General features: G+C 52.1%; 1 protein-coding gene and 1 long non-coding RNA gene across 2 annotated transcripts in view; one reads left to right on the forward strand and one right to left on the reverse strand.

Annotated features, from left to right (window-relative positions):
• The first annotated feature begins 6,099 nt into the window (after positions 1 to 6,099).
• Positions 6,100 to 21,426, forward strand: part of LOC146764349 (uncharacterized) — a 30,033-nt gene continuing 14,706 nt past the window's right edge. Inside the window, exon 1 of the long non-coding RNA XR_014950936.1 lies at positions 6,100 to 6,189. This is a non-coding gene — a long non-coding RNA (uncharacterized LOC146764349). The remainder of the gene's footprint in view (positions 6,190 to 21,426) is intronic.
• Positions 14,743 to 17,541, reverse strand: LOC146764350 (uncharacterized). Its single transcript, XM_085564975.1, has 4 exons — positions 17,518 to 17,541; positions 16,504 to 16,623; positions 15,993 to 16,318; positions 14,743 to 15,908 (listed from the first exon to the last, which is right to left on the reverse strand). The coding sequence occupies exons 1-4, from the start codon at positions 17,539 to 17,541 to the stop codon at positions 15,494 to 15,496; spliced, it is 885 nt and encodes a 294-aa protein (XP_085421101.1). The 3' UTR covers positions 14,743 to 15,493.

Consider the following 21,426-nt stretch of genomic DNA (forward strand, 5'->3'; position numbering starts at 1 on the left):
CACATCGTGTTGCTCCATCTCTCTGCATTATCCACCATGTACAACCTGGTCCCTGAGCAAAGACAATCCCACAAATGGGTTTGTCAGTACTCGAGGCAGAATTGATCCACACTGATTTCCCTAACAAACCTCTGGCATGTGCCACTGGGACTTTATCTCCATCTACTATATTCAGGGGCTCAGACTGGGCAGGACCTGCTTGATTGGTGGAACCTTGGCTGTTAACTAACCAGGTGGCCTTTGCTAAATGTTGCTCCCAATTTTTGAAAGATCCCCCACCCAATGCTTTTAAGGTGATTTTTAACAGTCCATTGTACCTCTCCACTTTGCCTGCAGCTGGTGCATGGTTTGGGATGTGGTACGCCCACTCAATGCCATGTTCCCTAGCCCAGGTGTTGATAAGGCTGTTCTTGAAATGAATCCCATTTTCTGACTCAATCCTCTCAGGGGTACCATGCCTCCAAAGGACCTGCTTTTCAAGGCCCAGGATGGTGTTACGGGCTGTAGCATGAGACACAGGGTAGGTTTCCAACCATCCAGTGGTGGCTTTTACCATGGTGAGCACGTAGCGCTTGCCTTGGCGTGTCTGGGGCAGTGTGATGTGGTCAATCTGCCAGGCCTCCCCATACTTGTACTTGGACCACCGCCCACCATACCACAGGGGCTTCACCTGCTTGGCCTGTTTGATGGCAGCACACGTCTCACAGTCATGGATCACCTGAGAAATACTGTCCATGGTTAGAGCCACCCCTCGGTCTCATGCCCACTTGTAGGTGGCATCTCTGCCCTGATGGCCTGAGGCATCATGAGCCCATCGTGCCAGGAACAACTCCCCCTTGTGTTCCCAATCGAGGTCTATCTTTGATACCCCTATCTTTGCAGTCTGATCTACCTGCTGATTGTTTTGCTGCTCTTCATTAGCTCTGCTTCTGGGGACATGGGCATCTACATGGTGAACCTTCACAGGTAGCTTCTCTACCCAGGTAGTGATATCTTTCCACTCTTCAGCAGTCCAAATTGGTTTTCCTCTACGCTGCCAGTTAGCTTCTTTCTACCTCTCTAGCCACCCCCACAGAGCACTGGCTACCATCCATGAATCAGTGTAGAGGTAGAGCTTGGGCCACTTCTCCCTTTCTGCAATGTTGAATGGCTTTGAGTTCAGCAAGCTGGCTTGATCCACCTTCTCCTTCAGTGTCCTCTGCAACCCATCATATGGGACTCCATGCAGCTGCTTTCCACTTCCAGTTCATCCCTACGATGCAACAGGAACCATCAGTAAAAAGAGCATAGCGTGTTTCCTCTGCTGGCAGTTGGTTGTATGGTGGAGCTTCTTCAGCCTGTGTCACTTCTCCCTGCTCCTCTTTGTGAGACCAAAGTTTTCACTTTCCATCCAGTCTGTAATTATCTCCAAAATCCCAGGGCGATTCAGGTTTCCAATACGGGCGCGTTGAGTGATGAGGGCAATCCATTTGCTCCATGTGGCGTCAGTGGCATGGTGGGTAGTAGGAACCTTTCCTTTAAACATCCACCCCAGCACCGGCAGTCGGGGTGCCAGGAGGAGTTGTGCTTCTGTGCCAATTACCTCCGAGGCGGCTTGAACTCCTTCAAAGGCAGCCAAGATTTCCTTCTCTGTGGGAGCGTACTTGGCTTCGGACCCTCTCTAGCTTTGGATCCAGAATCCCAGAGGTCGGCCTCAGTCTCCCAAGGCACCTTCTGTCAAAGGCTCCAGGACAAGCCATTGTTCTGGCTGCAGAGTAAAGCACATTCTTCACCTCTGGTCCTGTCCTGACTGGGCCAAGGGCTACAGTATGAGCGATCTTCTGCTTGATCTGGGTGAAGGCTTGTTGCTGTTCAGGGCCCCAGTGGAAATCATTCTTCTTACTGGTAACCAGGTAGAGAGGGCTCACAATCTGGCTATACTCAGGAATGTGCATTCTCCAGAAACCTATGGCACCCAGGAAAGCTTGTGTTTCCTTTTTGCTGGTTGGTGGGGACATAGCTGTGATCTTGTTGATGACCTCAGTGGGAATCTGGCGCAGTCCGTCTTTCCATTTAAATCCCAGGAACTGGATCTCTCGGGCAGGTCCCTTGACTTTGCTCTTCTTGATGGCGAAGCCAGCTTCTAGTAGTATCTGGATGATCCTCTCACCTCTCTCAAACACTTCCATTGCCATGTTCCCCCACACAACGATGCCATCGATGTACTGCAGGTGTTCTGGAGCCTCACCCTTTTCCAGTGCAGCCTGGATCAATCCATGGCAGATGGTGGGGCTGTGCTTCCACCCTGGGGCAGTTGGTTCCAGGTGTACTGCACGCCAGGTGAAAAGAAACTGAGGCCTGCATTCTGCTGCCAGAGGAATGGAGAAAAACGCGTTAGCAATGTCAATAGTGGCGTACCACTTTGCTGCCTTGGACTCCAGCTTATGCTGGAGCTCCAGCACGTCCGGCACAGCAGCGCTCAGCAGTGGAGTCACTTCATTTAATACACAATAGTCCACAGTCAACCTCCATTCTCTGTCAGAGTTGTGCACAGGCCAGATGGGGCTGTGGAAGGGTGAGTGGGCCTTACTGACCACCCCTTGGCTCTCCAGCTCACTGATCATTCTGTGGATGGGGATCACGGCATCCCGATTCGTTCAATACTGCTGGCCCTGCACTGTCGAGGTGGCAATTGGCACTCGTAGCTCTTCCACCCTCAGGAGTCCTACTGCAGATGGGTTCCCTGACAGTCCAGGCAAGGTGTTCAATTGCTTAATGTCCTCTGCCTCTGCAGCAGCTCTGCCAAAAGCCCACCTGAGTCCCTTTGGGTCTCTGTAACATCCGTTCTGGAGGAAGTCTATGCCCAGAACACACAGGGCCTCTGGGCCGGTCACAATGGATGTTTCTGCCGCTCTTTCCCAGCCAGGCTCACCACGGCTCCCAACAGGGTCAATTGCTGCAATCCCCCTGTCACCCCAGCAATGGAAACAGGTTCTGCCCCACATGCCCCGATGGCATTGGGGTACACTGTGCATGAGTATCAGCTAAAGCTTCATATTTCTGTGGCTCTGATGTGCCAGGACATTGGATCCACAACATCCAAAGGTTATGGTTTTCCAATGCCTCTCCCTGGCTAGAGACAGGGGCCCTCTAGCCCGGGTTATTATTTCTTTTCTAGGTATACATGGTGGAGGCAAGTTAAAGCGGATCTGACAGATCCTACTCGGCAGCTCGGGCATGGGAGGTTGAGGCTACCTTCACTTCACTGGAATTCCCTTGGTCAGTGCTTCCCTCCTTGAGCTGACACAACCACGCTGCCAGGACAGAAATGGGTTTCCCATCCCACCTTCCCATGTCTTCCCCATGGTCACGCAGAAAGAACCCCAGGCCAGCCCGTGGGGCGTACCCTCTCACTCTGGCTGGGGAACGTTGGGCTCTGACTTTGGGGCCTGTGACTCGCACTGGGGCAATGTGGGAACTGTTCCTCCTCACCTCCACCCTCATCTCCCTCATCTCCTCTTTGAGTTCCTTGCCCACAGCAGAGCCATGAGCCTGCACTGGGCCATGGATCATACTCTCACAATTTCTCAGCTGCTGGCAGCAGAGCCCACTGTCTCTCGGCTGTTATCAGCATTAATCGTGGCAATGAAGGTGGTGTACTGAGACGGCCCCAGCCTTGCCAGACTCCACAGCATTTGCCCTGTGCACCTGACCTTGTCGGGCTCATTATCATGCTGTCCATCCCTCCCAAAGAGTACCTCCAATGCTGCCACTTCCCTCAGCTGTTGGATCCCTTCCTCAAGGTTTTCCAGCACGTTCTATGCTGGTGCTCCTGCATTCTCTCCCTGTGGACAAACCTCTCTCTGGCACTCATTAAAATCCACTCCCAGAGGGAAAGGGACCCTGGCTCCCTTACAAAAATCTGATTCATACCTGAGTCCTCAGTCAAGGGTCCCAAATTCCTTGCCTCACCACCATCCAGCTGGGCACCTGTACCCATGAGGTCTCAGTCTTGAAGTAGTCAGGTTGTATAAGCCTCACGTCTCCATCGTACAATGTCCTTGTGCAGGTTACAGAGACTTTTGTACGTCAGGGACTCGGTGATGATCGCAACCTCTGGCTCCCCTGTGGGTTGTGAGGGCCTTCCCTTATCTGGGTGCTCTGATTCCATCTTAGACCTCCTTGTTTCTACAGGGGCGACTGCTGCTGGCTGTGGCTGCCTTTGTGGCTCAGCTGGAACCTGGACAGTTGTAACATCTGTGGGTTCCACTGCTGCCCCATCAGACTCTCCTTTTTTGGGGCAGGGGGAGGGCTTCTCACCAGCTGGGGAAATGCACTCCTTCAGCATCTCCTGCATCTCCCTCAGCAGACCCCCACCCAGTCTGGGTGGTTCATATCTGGGGTGGCTGTGGGGCAGGGTCAGGCTCTGGGGCAGCAGCATCCCTGGTCTCTGGGGCCGTGTCAGGTTCTGGGCTGGGTGTCAGGGTGGTTTTCCAGGTTAATCTTCCCTTGTCTCTCAGTGCCAAATAGAACAGGGCTAACAGCAACACAGCCCCTGTATGATATCATTGGTATTTGGAGTGGATCTGAGCCCTTCACAAACTGGTGGGGCAGCCCCAAAGAGATGGTTAAAGGCTTGGGAGAAAATTTCCCCCGTCTCATTTCCTCACAGTAGGTGCCATTATTAAAGTAACCCCAAAAGCACACAGTTAGTGTGTGATAGCTGTGAATCCATGTGCCTGCTTCCCAGAGGAAGTTAAAGATCCTGAATTCTTCCCCTTATTCACCCATAAAACAAACCGGAGAACAGCCACAGCAGCCTTGGCTGTAGGAGCCGTGTTTAGATCAGGGCCTGCAAATGGAGAAATGCAGCCACGGTTCCGTGCCACCCAAACCAGGGCAGGCTGGAGCACAGGGTGCCGCTGAACGAAGTTTCTGTAGCAGCACACAAAAATTGGATTACTCAAGAACTGTTATTCCCTTTTTTGTTCCTGTGCCCTCGAGCCGCACGTTGGGTGCCAAAATCTGTCTTGGTTTGCAAAGACAGGAGTCTGCTAAGGAAGGCAGGAGCCTCCCCTGAAATGGGAAAAAAAATGTAGATCCCCTCCCTCTGAATTGCTGTAAATTTGAAGTTAAGGGGGGCTCTCAGGCAAAAATATGGGAGCAGGAATAACAGTTCTTTATGAGGGAAGAAAATAAAAAGATAAAATAAACAATACAGTGAACCAACCTCTAACAGATGGCAATTGAATACATATTGCCTTCAGCATGAATCACATCCATTTACCACATGCCCCTTACCCCCAGATATTGCCCACCTGGGACTGACATACCAATACATTTTTAGAAAATTATGCATTCTTCTTCATAATTAAAATGTAGTTATATTTTAATTAAATTAATTTAATAAATTAATTTTAGCTGAATAACAGTTTAAATTTTATTTTGCTTATGCATAAAAATATTATTCATTACTTTATTATTTTATTTTAATGTTTGTATAAAAAAATCTCTATATGGGTTTTGCAACCAAGAAATCATTGGTCATTGGTTCTAAGTAACACAATACCCTTCATTAATTCATTGACCACTATTGGCAATTGATTTTGCCCCTTTATTGTATTTTCCTTTATTTGTATTATTTTTGTCATCAATTTCTACCATTTTCACAGACAGGGTAAAAGCGGCCACTTTGGGGCCCGTGGAAACATTTCTGGGCACATTTGGGGCAGTTTTGTGTCTGGGGAGGGAATTCAGAGAGAACTTGAGGGTCTGGGGGACCCCTGGGGGAGCCGGGCGGGCGCTTGGAGGGGCACTCAGGGATCCTGAGGGGCAGTTCGGGGTCCGGGGGAGCACTCGGGGGTCCGGGGCCCTGGAGGTCAGCGAGGGGAATTTGGGGCCCTTCGGGGTCCGGGGGAGCACTCGGGGGGCTCGGGCGGGGCTCGCTGGGCGCGGGGGCTGATGGGAGTTGTAGGCGCGGGTACAATGCGGTGCAACGGGGCCGCGGAGCATCACGGGAGTTCTAGAACACCTACAGCGGCTCTCGGTGGGGCGCGGTGCATGACGGGAGATGAAGTCACGGCTGGAACTGCGCTGGCCGTGCGCCGCGGAGCATGATGGGAGCTGTAGTCCCGGAAGTGTCTCGGACGCGGCGTTTGGGGCCCGGGAAGGCCCTCGGGAGACACTTTTGCATCCGAGCCGCGACTTGAGGTCCTCGGGGGCTCTGGGGCACTCGGGGGAGCTTGGGGAGATTTAACCAGGTTCCTTAGGGTACAGGGCGCGGCAAGAATTTTAGGCGCAGAACTGTGTTCGGAGGGGCTCTGGGGCCGCGGGGGATGAGAGGAATTCCCAGAAGTGGCTGTACCGGGCACCTGTGGGGCTGGGAGCACTCAGGGGATCCGAGGACAGTTTTAGGGGGTCCCGAATGGGCGCTGAGGGCACTTGGGGATCCCGGAGGGTCTGGGGGACACTGACGGGAGAGATGGGGGCGGTACCGGGGTTCTGTGGAGCGCGGGGCATGACGGGCGTTGTAGTCCCGGCCCTAATGGGGCTCTATTGGGCTGCGGTGCATGATGGGAGATGTAGGCAAAAGAAAAGATGGCGCTGACTTCAGGCACCGCCCCCAAAGCCATCATGCCTGTCGCTGATTGGTTGGGGCTGTGATGATGTGCGGGAGCCTCGGCAAATGGGAGGCGGCGGGGGCGGGAACAGCCCATTCCCAGTGCAGCCCCAGTGCCCCTCCAATCCCTCCCAGTACAACCCAGTCCCTCCCAATACACCTGAGTTTATTCCCAGGCCCTCCCAGTTCCTCCCAATGTCATCCACAGTATGCCCCAGTGTTGCCCAGTCTTCCCCGCAATGTCCCTAGTTTGTCCCAGTATCCCCCAGTTTCACTCCCAGTATGTCCCAGTGTGTCCCAGTGTACCCCCAAGTCCATCCCAGCCCACCCAGATTCCCCCTCAGCATTCCTCATGTTCCCAGGCTGTCCCAGCCCTTCACAGCATCACTCCCAGTATGTCCCAGTGTCTCCCACAGCATTCCCAGTGTTCCCCAGTATGTCCCAGTCCTCCCCAGTGTTTCCAAGGACAGTTTAATTTCTCAGGGCTGCCGTGGCAGCCAAACCCAGCAGTGGGGTCAGTGCAGTGCCCATGGCCACAGCCCCTTGCAGTGCCCAGTGCAGCTGGGGCTGATGATCCACCCTCACAGCTGGCCCAGGGCCGGTCTGGAGTGGTTTTGGTGGCACCTTGGGCTGGCACACACCTGAGGAGGGTGTCTGTTTCCATGGGGAAACTCAGGGGTTTTAGATTGTTCCAAACATAGAAAAAGGGAAAGCCCCTCTTAGGCTGGGTGCAGCCAGCTCTGCAGGCACAGCAGGTCCCAGGTGAGTGAGGACAGACAGGATGGGCTGGGGCAATGTGGAGCAAGGTTGTCCACGCTGGGCCAGAGCTCAGGGCACAGCTTCTCTGAGCAGGCCAGAGCTCCTGAGGGGAGACCCTGGCTCAATATCAATCACAGAATGCTGCAATCGCCTCTGATCTAAAGAGAAATGTAATAAAATACACCCTTTAAAACAGGAATGTGTATTTCTTACAAGCTCTTTGAAATCTTTCTCCACAACTGGAAGAGGAAAACTTTAATGACCCTCTCAGGGCTTTGGTGTTGTTTACATCAGACTCAGTCCCTGAGAGTGTCTTCAAAAAACTTCTCAAGAACTCAAAGCTAAATTTAAACTCCAAAGTTTCTTGAAGTTTTAATGGGTCCCACTGAGGAACAGGACTGAGAAAGTGTCCCCAGGTTCCAGTCAGAGCAGAACACTGGAGGCAGTGATGACAGCTGGGGACAAGCAAGGGGAAGGTGGCTCTGGTGCTGAGCAAACCTGGATGTGTTTCAGGAATGCAAAGGGCCCAGGCCTGAGCCCCAGCCCCTGGCAAGGCAGATCCTGTCTCTCCCTCATTGCTCAGGGCTCTTCCCGGGATGGGCACTGGCATGTGGGGATGTGCAGTGCCAAGGGCAGGACCATGGGGCGGCCCCTGCCAGGCTGCTGAGCAGGAACAAGGAGGCACTGACGCCCCAGGGCTGCAAGGGTCACTTGTCCCCTCGTGGCCTCAGGCCCAGGGCCAGCAGCCATGGCCAAAGGGCTGCACAGGTTGGCTCTGTCAGGGCCTTGCAGCTGCTGCACATCCCTGAGCCCTCTGCAGCCCAGGCTGTCCCACGGTGTCCCTGCCCTGCGCCTCTGTCCCTGCAGGCTGTCGTCACCCCCGGCTGCCCCACCTCGCTGGCCCTTCCTTTGCTGGCAGCTCTGCCTCCTGCTGCCCCTGCCTGGACACACAAAGCCTTGGGCTGATACCAAAAGGGTTTATTCCATTTTTACCTTGCCTGGGAACTTTTAACACAGGAACAGGGTGTGCAGGAGCTGCTTTTCCAGCAAGGACAGTTGGAAGTGTAGAAGACATCTGGCTCAAGGGTGCAGTGATACAAAAAGCAAGGACTGAACCTGGGAACTTCGGGTGGGTTTTATGGAAATGGGTAAATTGTAATACACATTTAGCGACTGTGTATAAGCAACACACAGGTAGAGTTACATGTCCACATACGGTTAGGAGTTATCCCTCACTAGACCCAAGGCCTGAATAAATGATCCCCTCTTAAATAGCAAATTAGTGTTAAGGAGTCTTGTTCTGATATTTCAGAGATTTGGTGGCCATGGGGCCTCACAGAACCCAGGAGTCAGCTGTGACTCTGTGCAAACTCATGGAACAAAGGGTCCATGGTGACACAGCGGAACCCCATGGAACCCAAATCCATTTTGGCACACTGGGGCCACATTGAACCAATGGTCCATTGTGACACCACGGATCCAAGGAGACCATTGTGACCCTGAGAAACCTCTTGGAACCAAGGGGCCATTCTGACACAGCAAGGCCTCGTGGAACCACAGGTCCATTGTGACACTGCAAGATCACACGGAACCAAGGTGGCCATGGAACCAAGGTTCTGCCATGGAACCTCATGGAACAATGGGACCATGGTGACACTGTGGAACCAGGGAGACTGTTTTTGGCAGTAGGAAAGCTCATGGAACTCCAAGTCCATTGTGACACAGCGAGGCCTCATGGAACCAAGGGACCATTGTTAAGCTGTGTGGCCTCATGGAACCATGAGCCATTGGGACACAGCATGGCACCTCATGGAGCCAAGAGTCCATTGTGGCACTGTGGGGCCCTGTGGAACCAAGGGGACCACAGTGACTTTGTGGGGCCTCATGGAACAATGGAGACTGTTCTGACACTTTGGGATTCACTGGAACCAAGGGGCCATGAGAGCATGGCAGGGCCTCATGGAATCAAGGGGACTGCAGTGAACACTGTGGGTCTCCATGGGATGAAGGGTCCAATGGAACCATTGTGTCACCATTGTGTCACTCTGGGGCATCCTGGAACCAAAGGTCCATTGTGACCCAGCAGGGCCTCATGGAACCATGCAGACCATTTCTACATTTTGAGGCCTTGTGAAACCAAAGGGCCTCTGTGGCACTTCAGAGCCTCGTGGAGCCAAGGGGACCATCGTGACACTGTGGGGCTCAGTGAAACCAATGGTCTGTTGTCACACTGCCAGGCCTTAGGTGTGGGTGCTCTGCTTGTTTTTTCTACCTGTGTTGTGATCAGGATTGAAGGTACTTGAGAGGGTAGTTCGTGTTCAGACTCAGGTTCTTCTTGTTTCTTATCAGTGTTGCAGCCTCACAACTGAGTTCTGCAGTCTTTCATTAGCAAGTCACAAAATGGCCAAATATCTCTTGTTACAAGGTCTTTTAAAACTATCCAATCAAGAAATTACACCGAAATTATTTTCCCTTTTGACCCAATAACTGATCCCTCGAAGCCAGCAGTGCAGACTTTTCTGTCCAATCACAAAATATCACCCAAACCCATGAAGAAGGAGGTAAGAAGAAGGTAAATGAGAAGACCCTGTCTCCACCCTAAAACCTCCATCTTGCTTCATATTTATTACTATGTTCTAAACCCCCAAACTCTAACTTTTCCACCCTGTGGTTGTATACACGTCTAACCAACTGCACACCTGTAACCCCAGTGCTATTAATCAATTTTGGAAGCCTTCTCCACAGCCTCAGGTCAAATGCAGTGTTCTCTTGCAAGTCTGTGCCTTTCAGCACAGCAAGTTTAACATTCTCAGCATCCAGGGTTCCAACACTCATGGAATCAGGGACACTCTTGTGACACTAAAGGCCTCACTGAGCCATTGTGACACCACAAGGCCCCATTGAACCGAGGGGCCATTGTGACACTATGGAGTGTTGGCAGGCCAAGGGGCAGCTGTCACACTGAGTGGCACCATGGATCCAAGGAGCTGCAGGGCCCCATGGAACTAAGGATTCATGGAACAGTGTGGGACCCCACGGAACCAAAGGTCCATTGTGACATTGTGGGTCCCATTGGAATCCTGGAGGCCATTCTGACACTTTGAGGCCTCGTTGAATCAAGGGGCTCTGCAGGGCCCCATGGAGCCAAGGAGACCCTTCTGACACTGTGAGTGCCCATGGAACCAAGGGTCCATTGTGATCCTGTGGCACCAAGGAGACCCCTGTGACCCTGCAAGGCCTCATGGAAGCAAGGGACCATTGTGACACTATGGAGCCCCATGGAAACAAGAGGCCAGCGTGACACATCTGGGCCTCATGGAACCAAGGATCCAATATGACACCACCAGTGTGACACTGCAGGGCCCCATGGAAACAAGGGGCCAGTGTGACCCTGTGGCACCAAGGAGACATTTAACTCTCTAATGGAGACATTTAAAAGGAATGACAATAATCTGTGTCCTCTGATTTGGATGTACTGAAGCAATATTATCAAGAGTTTCTCAGGAGCTCTAAACAACAAACCAGCTTTTACTGGGAAATTTAGAAAATCAGAGAAACTTTGGCAAACGTTTTAATATAGCATTCAATCAACAACAACAACAACAACAACAAAACTTCTCAAAGCATTAACTTGGCCCACTCAGCTTCACAAACTCTAAGCCTGTTCAATTTTAAGTTAATCAATATTTGCAAGAGTACAGAAATAGAAGAAGTAGATACAGAAAGAGAGAAAAATAAGATACACAGAGAGAAGCACACACTCATCTACCAACTCCTGGATTCCAGCAGTGTTCAGATGGAAATTCCAAGAGGAGGTAAGGTCAAGATGTGTGCTTGCCTTGTGGTCAGCCTTAAATACCCCTTGGTCTTCCTGGGCCCTTCCCCCAGGTGGGACTTGGGGTCATTTGGTCACTCAGGAGCTGGGCTGGGGCTCCAGAGGTGGCTGTGCAGCATTGCCTGTGCTGTGCCAGGGACTGGCAGACACTGCTGGGCTGGGATAGAGGCTCTGGGAGGATTGGGGTTCCAGGGCAGGGCAGGGCTGGGGTTCCAGGGCAGGGCAAGGGTGGACCTGCCCTTTCCTCCCTCACACATGAAATGTTTCCAGCCAACAATCACCTCCAGTCTGTCACAATCTGCACTTGGAGGTGAAATTCCAATTCTGGCCATGACCACCTGCAGGAGAGGGACAGTTCTTTTCCATAGGAAGGAAAGCATAGAGCCCTAGTGCATAGGAAGTCAGGTGAGAGCCTCATTAGGCCAAGGCCAGCCAGACTTGGCAGGAATGGCAGATTTTGTCTGGGGGCAGTCTCTGGATATAGGGAATTTTGGAGACAGAATCCAAATTTTGCCCATGGGCACCTGGAGAAGCAGCACAGTTCTTCCCCATAGGAGGGAAAGCATGGAGCCTTCCCTAGTCTTTTGTGGACAGGTAAGCAGTGACCCTTAAGAAATGACTGCCAGCCTGATTTTTCCTGGCAATATGTCCATGGGAACAATCCCTGGATATAAGGAAATAGAGATGAAATCTGAATTCTGGCCATGGACACCTGGAGGAGAAGGAGAGTTCTTTTCCATAGGAAAGAAAGCCCCAAGCCCCAGTGCTTCAATAGCAGATGAGAAGAGACCCTGCAGGTGCCAAGCTGTCAGGCAGCCCCTGGAGGCCAAACCAGCCAGACCTGTCCCGTGTTCCCTTGGTTCCTTGGGGCCCCACAATGTCCCAGTGGTCTCCGTGGTTCCCCAGGCCCCACAATGACATGGGACTCCTCTGTTCCATGAGGCCACAATGTAACAATGGACCTTTCGGCCCTGAGGTTTGCGATGTCACAATGGTCTCCTTTGGCTCCACAGGGTCACAATGGAGCACTGATGACACGAGGCCCTGCAGTGTCACAATAGCACTTTGGTTCCCTGCAGCCCTGCAGTGCCACAAAGGCCTCTTGGTTTCACGAGGCCCCACAGTGTCACAATGGTCCTCTTGGTTCTGTGGGGACCCCCAGGGTCACAATGGTCTCACTGGTGCCATGAGGCCTCACAGTGTCACAATGCTTTCCTTATTCCATGGGGGCTCATAGTATCCCAATGGTTTCCATGATCCCATGAGTCCCCTCAGTGTCACAATGGAATCCTTGGTTCCATGGTGCCCCACAGAGGCACAATGGCCCCTTGGTTCCATGAGGCTGTGAAGTCTCTTAATGGTGTCTCCATGATTCCATGAGGCCTTGTAATGTCACAATGGACCATTGGCTCCCTGGGGTCTCGCCATATCACAATGGTCCCTTGGTCCCATGACACCCCAAAGAGTCATAATGGTCTCCATGGTTCCCTGAGGCCCTGTGGTGTCACAATGGTCCCTCGGTCCCACAGGCCCCACATTTGTGGGGGGGGGGGGGGGGGGGGTCATGACCCCAAACTTTGGGGACTGGGAGGATTGATCCTAAAATTTGGGGTTTAGGGGGGTTTGACACCTCTGGGTTTGGGAGTTTTTGATCCCAAACTTTGGGAACTGGGGGAGCTTGACACCCCAGGGTTTGGGATCTTGTTTTTTTTTTTTTCCCAAGATTTGGGAATCAGGGGGTTTCATCCCCAAATGTTTGGGTCAGGGTGGTTGGCAAACCAGGTGTTTCAACCGCCAGGATTTGGGGTTTGGGGGTTTAGACCCAAAAATTTGGAAACTGGGGGGATTGACCAACTGATTTGGGGGGATTTAACCCCAAAGTGGGGGAGATCAGGGGGATTTGACACCCCAGGGTTTGGGATTGGGGGGGATTGATCCCAAAGTTTGGGAATTGAGGGGTTTGACCCCAAACTTTGACGAGGAGGAGGGTTGGACAACCCAGATATTTCAAACCCCAGGAGTCGGGTCTTGGGGGTTTTAACCCCAAACTTTGGGGGCTGGGGGTGTTTGACACATCAGGATTTGGGATTTGGGGTATTTGACCCCAGACTTTGGGAATTGGGGGTGTTGGACACCCCAAATATTTTGAACCCCAGGATTTCGGGTCAAGAGGATTTAACACCATCTTTTGGGAACTGGGGAGTGTTTGACACCCCAGGATCTGGGATTTGGGGGGTTTGGGGCAGGGGGGAGGTTGACATCCCAGAGTTTGGGTTTGGGGCTGTTTGACCTCCCCCCTCCCAGTGTTGGGATTTGGGGTGTTTGACCCCAGTGTTTGACCCCCCGGGTTTGGGGTCGGGGTTGGGATAGGAGCCATTCCCTGGAAACAGCGGTGGGATCGGGATCGAGAACAGGAACGGGAATGGGATCGGGATCCGGAGTGGGAGTGTAATGGGGTTGGGAATGAGATCGGGATCGGGAACTGGCCCGGGAACGGGAACAGAAATGGGAATGGGATCGGGAACAGGATCAGGGAACGGGATTGGGATCGGGAAGGGGAGAGACCCTGACTCAATAATGGAGCCCACCCCCAGGGAGCGATCCTGCTCCAGTCCAGGAATGGACCCATCCCCTCAATCCCGGACCCCTCCCCAATCCCAGCCCCTCCGCAGCCGCTGACCGGACCCTCCCTCAATCCCAGCCCGCCCCAATCCGGATCGGAGCCATTCCCGGACCGGACCCTTCAATCCCTTTTTGGGGCGGCTCCTGCCGCTTCCAGCCCATTTTTGGGACTTCCAAGCGGCTCCGGGGACCCTCCCCATTTTGGGGGTGTTGGGGTGGCCCCAAGGCCGCCCCGGGGGCCGAGGGGGGATGGAAACCCCCAAACCCGGGGGGCTCCTGGGGGTCCCCAGTTCCTCCCGGCCCCGCCCCGAAGCAGATCCTGGCCAATCAGAGCGCGCGGCGTTGATGACGATTCAGTTCCCGGGCAGGAACTCGGCGCTGGTCCCGCCTGGCGATTTTCAGCCAATCAGCGCCCGGGACGGCTCTGACTCATCAGTTGCCAGGCAGAGCCCAGCGCCTCTCCCAGCACCGGCCAATCTAAACATACAATGGAACACACCTTAGTGAAACAATTCATACTACAAATATACTAAACACGAAACCAAACACCACTATAATGTCTCTTACAATTTAACCAAACAATTAAAATTTAATAACACCCTTAAACACTCTAAAAAAATTTAAATAGTTTTAAGAAATATAATTGCAGATGGGTGGTTTTATATGGATATTGGTTTTTGGATTGTTTGGGTTAGATTATTTTTAAAAAAGGATTTTTATAGGAATTTAAACAGCTGAGAAGGAGCCACTCTGCAAACAGAACTGACTGAAAATGAATGGGACAAACATCATTAACTCTGAAAGTTTTATTCACTATCAGATACATCCCAACCACCCAGCCCCACACAATCCCAATCTCTCCACTCCAAACTGGGTTCACAATTCTCCCAATCTCCTCCCAACCCCATTCCACCCGGTCAGCTGTGGAATCGAGTGAGCTTTGTGTGGGATTGAGGGTTTTTTTGAGGGGGAACAAGCAATTTGAGGTGGGATTGTGCCTTTATAGTTTAAAATCCAGTTATTTTCAGTGGGATTGAGTGGTTTTGTGGTGACAAATTCATCCCTCTTGGCTTTTGAAATGCAAAGAGATGGAGAACACTGCCCAAAATCACCCCAGAACCCACAAATCCTCCAGAAGTTGAGTTCATGGTGTCCAGGGTGAGTGCAGCTGCCGGCGGCAGGAACAAATGAGATGTATCTTGGTTTCACAAAACTCCAAAATCCATTTCTTATCACCGAAAGACAGGGCAAATGCAGAGCCATGGGATTTGTATAGGGTATCCCAGGGGTGGAGTTTGGGTTTGGGTCAAGGGAGGAATTATTGGCAACACAAGAAGGGTGAGATCAAACTCCTGCCTCTCAGCAACAGGGGCACTCCACACAGAATGCGTCCCTAAATCCTAAATTCCCCCTCAAACTCCTGTGAAATGGTGACAATTCAGATATTTTTGATCAGTTTCTTTAATTTAACCCTGTTTTGGCTGTGTTTGAAGAATAAAGATGAATCAGAGGAAAATTAGGGCCAAACCAAAAGGATAACCAGTCAGGTGTGTTCCCAACATTGATCACAGGGAATGTGGGTCACCAGACCTGTGCCCAATGTGGGTCCTGCAGTGGGGGATGGAGCTGGAGCAGAGCACGAAGCTCTTCCTGCAGGCGGGACACTCTTGGGGCTTCCGTTACTGGTACCTCTGTTGGTGTTTGGTCAAGTGAGAGCTCTGGGTGAAGCTCTTCCCACACTGGGGACACCCATAGGGCCTCTCACCAGTGTGGATGCGCCGGTGCCTGACAAGGGAGGAGTTGTGCTTGAATCCCTTCCCACAGTCAGGGCAGCAGAAGGGCCTCTCATCTGTATGAGCTCGATAGTGCAAGAGGAGATAGGAGCGAGTCTGAAACCCCTTCCCACACTTGGAACACTCGTAGGGTCGCTCCCCAGTGTGGATCTTCTGGTGGACAATCAGGGCACCACACTGCCTGAAGCTCTTCCCACACTCCCTACACTCATAGGGCCTTTCCCCAGTGTGGATCCTCTTGTGGCTGCTCAGGTGGGAGATCTGCCTGAAGCTCTTCCCACATTCCCCACACTCGTAGGGCCTCTCCCCAGTGTGAATCCTCTTGTGCTGGATCACGTTGGAATTTGACCAAAAGCTCTTTCCACATTCCTCACACTCATAGGGCTTCTCCCCAGTGTGGATCCTCTGGTGCTGGATCAGGTTGGAGTTTGACCTGAAGCTCTTCCCACACTCTGAGCACTTATGGGGCTTCTCCTCATCATGAAGCTGCTCAGGGACCACCAGCCCTGAGCTCTGGCTGAAGCTCTGTCCACCTTCCTGGACCAGAGTGCATCTTTCCTCCTCAGATCCCCTCGATCTGCGTTTGCAGCCCCTCCTCGTGCAGCTCCCATTGGGTTCCTGCACCATGGAGCCACTCAAAACAGCCTCTTCCACAAGGTTCTGCCATGGGGATTTGTCCTCTCTGCTCTCCACCCTTAGCTCCTCATCTGCGGGAGGAAGGACAAGGAGAGGATGGGATTTGCCTCCGTGCCACAGGGAAGGGCAAGGAGATCCCCTCAGTGCATCCCCGGCAGGAGGACACCGGCAGCGGGGCTGTCCTGCAGCTGGGGGCCAGGCTGGGCTGGGAGATGGAGCAGGAGAGAGGGGGAAAGGGGATCTGACTTCCTCCTCACCCGCCTCGGTGTCCCAGGGCTCCTTCCTCTTCCTCGCAGCCTCCTTCTCCATTTCGTGAAGGTTTTTGGATGGGAAATCCTGTTTTGGGAGGAAAACAAGGGATGAGTACAGTGAGTTTTGTACTGTATCAAAGCAAAACAGGGAGAGAGTCTAAGCCAGAATCACAATTGAGTAAGAAAATTAAGATCAAGGCAATGATAGAGAAACACTGGCTTAACCTGACAGAGTCAGGATATAACCGGACACCCCGTTGCTCAGGGTGGTGGTAGCAGTCTGATGAAATCGTGTCTGCAGTCCGGCTGGAGTGATGAACGTGATTCTGCCAAAGCGGTGATCCTGTAGAAGGGTCTGGTCTTCCTTGCAGGTCCAGTGGTGGTTATGGAGCTCTTGTCCTCTGGGAATGCAGTAGGCAAGGTGGTCGTGGTGTTGCAAATGGTGAGATTATATCCAGGCAGGAATTCTTGGTTCCTCCCCCTGGGCGGAGCATCCCACAATGGGATGATGTAATTTTATCAGTGCTGCAGTGACACTCAATGGCCCATTAAGAGAAGATGGCCCCTGGAGGGCGTTATCAGGGCTGAGCCATGGAAGAGATAAAGAACACTGCCCACCTGTTGATAACAGTTTATGGAGATGGTGACTGAAAACACTTTTGGTTACATCTGACATTGTAACCTGAAACAGTGAGGCAATCCCTGCTCGGGGTGGGGGGTGAACACCACCCCCCTTACCCAAACTGGCTCAGGTGTAAAACCCCCACCCTGGGAAGGCCACGCACACAGGGGACAATGTCACACTTGCCCCGCCCCATGGGAGATCTCTGTCCCTGTCACTCCCTTGCTCTCTTCTCTTTTTCTTTCCATCTCTCTCTACCTCACATTTACTGTTCAATAAAATCCACTTTGGAATTGATCTTGTTAGCACCTTAATTGGGGCAGAGGCATCTCTCTAACAATTTCATTATCCAGATTGCAACATTATTTTGGCACAGTGAGTTCAGGGCTCTGTTGTCTGACCCCAGGTGCCTTAGACAACAGCATGGTTCTCTCCTCTGAGGAGCTTGTGGCTCTTTCTGGAGGAACTCTTGGAAACTTGGATGCAGCTTCCTCTGAGTGACTTTTGGGAGAACTTATGAGGAAAATAGCTCTTGTGGGTGGCCAGTTTAAAGAAAATATTTTGTTGTCCTTCTTTGAAAAGTCTGTTAAAATCACTGGAGGAAAGGGACCAAATGATACCAGCAAGACTGACAAGGATCATTCACCACCCGGTGAGGAACACAAGGCTACTTAAATCCTACAAGAAGCCCAGCTCAAGTAGCTAAATTCCCAAATAACTCCTGAATTCATGGGCTTTGGGGGAAGAAGCATTATTTTCTTGGTCCCTGTCACCTTTGTGAAAGTTACACAGACCTTTCCCTTCCTTTTAATAATCTGTATTGGGCCAAATTTCCGTGTTTGGTTTTTTTTTTTTTGGAACCTGCCAGCATCTGAGCTGGAGCTGTGCTGGAACTGATGAAATTTGGAATTGCCAGAGAATTGCTTCTGTTGTTTGTCTATTCATGTTTGGGATTTATTTGTGTTTCCATCAGAAATGACTTGTGGGAAGAGCAAATCTTTCTCAAGGCATTTTATGTAGGGTTAAATTTGATTTCTGATGAGTTTGTTTTGTCCAGTGTCCAGGAGATGCTCAAGGGGTCTCTGGTTTTGGTTTGGCCCTAATTTACTTCTGACTTGTCTTTATCACTTAAAAACACCTGAAAAATTACTAAAAAGAGTATTGACCAGAGATGTCAGAAGTCCCACCATTTAAGAGGTATTTGAGGTGGACTTTACTGTTTGGGAACATATTCTGGAGGATTTGTGGGTTCTTGGGGGATATCTGGTAGTATTCTCCATATCTTTGCACTCCAAAACCCAAAGTGGATTTGTCTGTCACCTCAAAGTGACTCAATCCCACCTCAAAATGGCTGGTTCCCACCTCAGTCCCATGCTAAAATTGCTCAATTCCACAGCCTCCAGGATGAGATGGGGTTGGAAGGTGATCGGGAGAAGTGAGATCCAAATTTGAGGGTGTGGGGTCAGGATTGTTTGGGGCTGGGTGGGTGTGATTTATTTTGATAATAAGTAAAACTATCAGAATTACTGATTTCTGTCCCATTCATTTTCTGTCAGTTCTGGTTTGTTTTTCAGAGTGCCGCCTTCTCAGCTGATTTTGTTTGTGTCCTCCTGTCCCAGACTGAAAAGCAAGATGTGTTCTATTTGCCTTCTGTATGGCAGTTGTCCTGTGTTAAGTGGGCAGTTTTTCCTTATCTCTTCCACAATCAATCCTCCCTCAGGACAGACATTTGCTGATAATGGGCTATTGAATGTCACAGCATGAATGATAAGAAATGTGGAGAGTTTTGTGGATGAATGGCTTCGTGAGAAAAGACATGACTACGTGCAGTTAGTGAAGCAGTAGCTGAAAATTGCACAGTGCAGCAATAGCAGATGTAGCAATAATATCTTATGTCCTTGGGTAAGCTGGTTCCCAACAGTAGAATGGTCAGCAAAAAGATAAACGTAAGGGAAAACAAAGCAAGCTTAGAAAGCTCCAAAGGCGGGGTTGACCTGTTTTTAATACACCAATGATGAGCCTAAGTTTTGCAATATGCATGAGCTTCATTATAATGGGTATAACTGTACATGTGTGCTTGAAATAAACTGAGACTTGTTGACATTATAGAATGGACTTGTCTCCCATCATTATTTACATCCTTGTCCTCCTCCTCTTTATTCTCCTCCTTGTCCTCCTCCTCCTCCTGTTCATCTTCTTTCTCCTCCTCCTCCTCTTCCTCATCCTCATTGTCCTCTGCATCTTCATCCTTTTCCTCATCCTCATCCTTCTCCTACTCGTCCTCGTCCTCATCCTTCTTCTCCACCTCCTCCTCCTCATTGTCCTCCTCCTCCTCAACCTCACCATCCTCCTTGTCCTTGTCCTCTCTCTTCCTCCTCCTATTCCTCCTCTTCATGCTTCTCTGCCTCCTCCTCTTCCTTGTTCTCCTCCTCCTCCCCATCTTCCTTATACTTGCCCTAGTCCTTGTCGTCTTCCTCCTCCTCTTCCTCCTCCTGCTCCTCCCCTTTCTCCTACACCTCCTCATCCTCCTTGTCATTGTCCTCCTCCTCATCCTCCTCATCATCGTCATTCTTCTCTTCCTCCTCGTCCTCCTCCTTGTCCTCCTCCTCCTCCTCGTTCTCCTCCTCCTCCTCCTCATCCTCCTCCTCCTCGTCCTCCTCCTCCTCCTCGTTCTCCTCCTCCTCATCCTCATCCTCCTCCTCCTCGTCCTCCTCCTCATCCTCCTTGCCCTCTGCATCTTCATCCTTTTCCTCATCCTCATCCTTCTCCTCCTCGTCCTACACCTCCTTGTCATCGTCCTCCTCCTCCTCCTCGTCCTAGTCCTCCTCCTCGTCATCCTCCTCGTCCTCCTCATTCTTGTCCGCCTCCTGGCCCTCCTCCTCGTCCTCCTCGTCCTCCTCGTCGTCCTCGTAGTCCTACTCGTCCTCCTCGTCCTTCTCCTCGTCCTCCTCCTAATCCTCCTTCTCGTCCTCATCCTCGTCCTCGTCCTGGTCCTCGTCCTCCTCCTTCTCGTCCTCGTCATCCTCGTCCTCGTCCTAATACTCCTCCTCCTCCTCCTCCACCCCCTCTTCTTCCTCCTCCTTTTCCTCCTCCTCCTCCTAGTCAACTTCATCCACGTCCTCGTCCTCGTCCTCCTCCTTCTCATCCTCCTCCTACTCCTCATCCTCCTCCTCCTCCTCGTCCTCCTCCTCCTCGTCCTCGTCCTCCTCCTCATCCTCCTCCTCATGCTCGTCCTCGACCTCGGCCTCCTAATCCTCGGCTTCCTCCTCCTCTTCGTCCTCCTCCTCCTCGTCCTCCTTCTCCTCCTCCTAGTCCTCCTCCTCCTCCTCGTCCTCGTCCTTGTCCTCCTCGGCCTCGTCCTCTTCGTCCTCCGCCTCGTCTTCCTCCTCGTCCTCCTCCTCGTCGTCCTCCTCTTCCCCATTCTCTTCCTCCTCCTGCTCCATCTCCTCCTCCTCCTCCTCCTCCTGCTCCTCCTCCTCCTCCTCTTCCATTTCGTCCTCCTCCTCGTCCTCGTCTTCCTCCTCCTCTTCTTCATCCTCGTCCTCCTCCTCCTCATCCTCTTCGTCCTCCCCCTCATCCTCCTCGCCCTCCTCCTACTTGTCCTCCTCCTCCTCTTCATCCTCCTCCTCCTCCTCCTCCTCTTCCTCCTCCTCCTCGTCCTCGTCCTTGTCCTCGTCCTCCTACTACTCATCCTCCTCCTCCTCGTCCTCCTCCTCCTCCTCCTCGTCCTCCTCTTCCTCATCCTCATCCTCCTTCTCCTCCTCGTCCTCCTTCTCCTCCTATTCCTCTTCCTCCGCCTCTTCCGCCTCCGCCTCGTCCTCGTCTTCATCCTCGTACTCGTCCCCGTCCACCTCCTTCTCCTCCTCCTCCTCGTCCTCCTCCTCCTCGTTATTGTCCTCGTCCTCATCGTCCTCCTCATCCTCCTCCTCCTCCTCCTCCTCCTTGTCCTCGTCCTCGTCCTCTTCCTCCTCCTCCTCGTCCTCGTCATCCTCGTCCTCGTCCTCCTCTTTCTAATCCTCGTCCTCCTTCTCCTCCTCGTCATCATTCTTCTCCTCCTCCTCTTCCTCCGCCTCTTCCTCCTCATCCTCCTCCTCGTCTTCGTCCTCGTCCTCCTCCTCCTCCTCATCCTCGTCCTCCTCCTCGATCTCCTCCTCCCCGTACTCCTCCTCCTACTCTTTGTCCTCCTCCTCCTCCTCCTCGTCCTCCTCCTCCTCGTCCTCGTCCTCCTCCTCTTCCTCCACCTCCTCCTCCTCTTCTTCATTCTCCTCCTCCTCCTCCTTGTCCTCCTCCTCCTACTTTTTGTCCTCGTC

The sequence above is a fragment of the Lonchura striata genome, chromosome 35 (assembly GCF_050655825.1).
Source record: "Lonchura striata isolate lonStrDom1 chromosome 35, ASM5065582v1, whole genome shotgun sequence".
Taxonomy (NCBI): Eukaryota; Metazoa; Chordata; class Aves; order Passeriformes; family Estrildidae; genus Lonchura; species Lonchura striata.

Excerpts from the sequence above, each read along its gene's own strand:
- LOC146764350 (XM_085564975.1), bottom strand. The coding sequence starts at position 17,541 with ATGCTGTTGTCTAAGGCACCTGGG. Across the intron at positions 16,624-17,517 it reads TGTTGTCTAAGGCACCTGGG|TACAAAACTCACTGTACTCA; the intron begins GTCAGACAACAG and ends GCTTTGATACAG. Across the intron at positions 16,319-16,503 it reads GGAGCCCTGGGACACCGAGG|GCAGATGAGGAGCTAAGGGT; the intron begins CGGGTGAGGAGG and ends GTCCTTCCTCCC.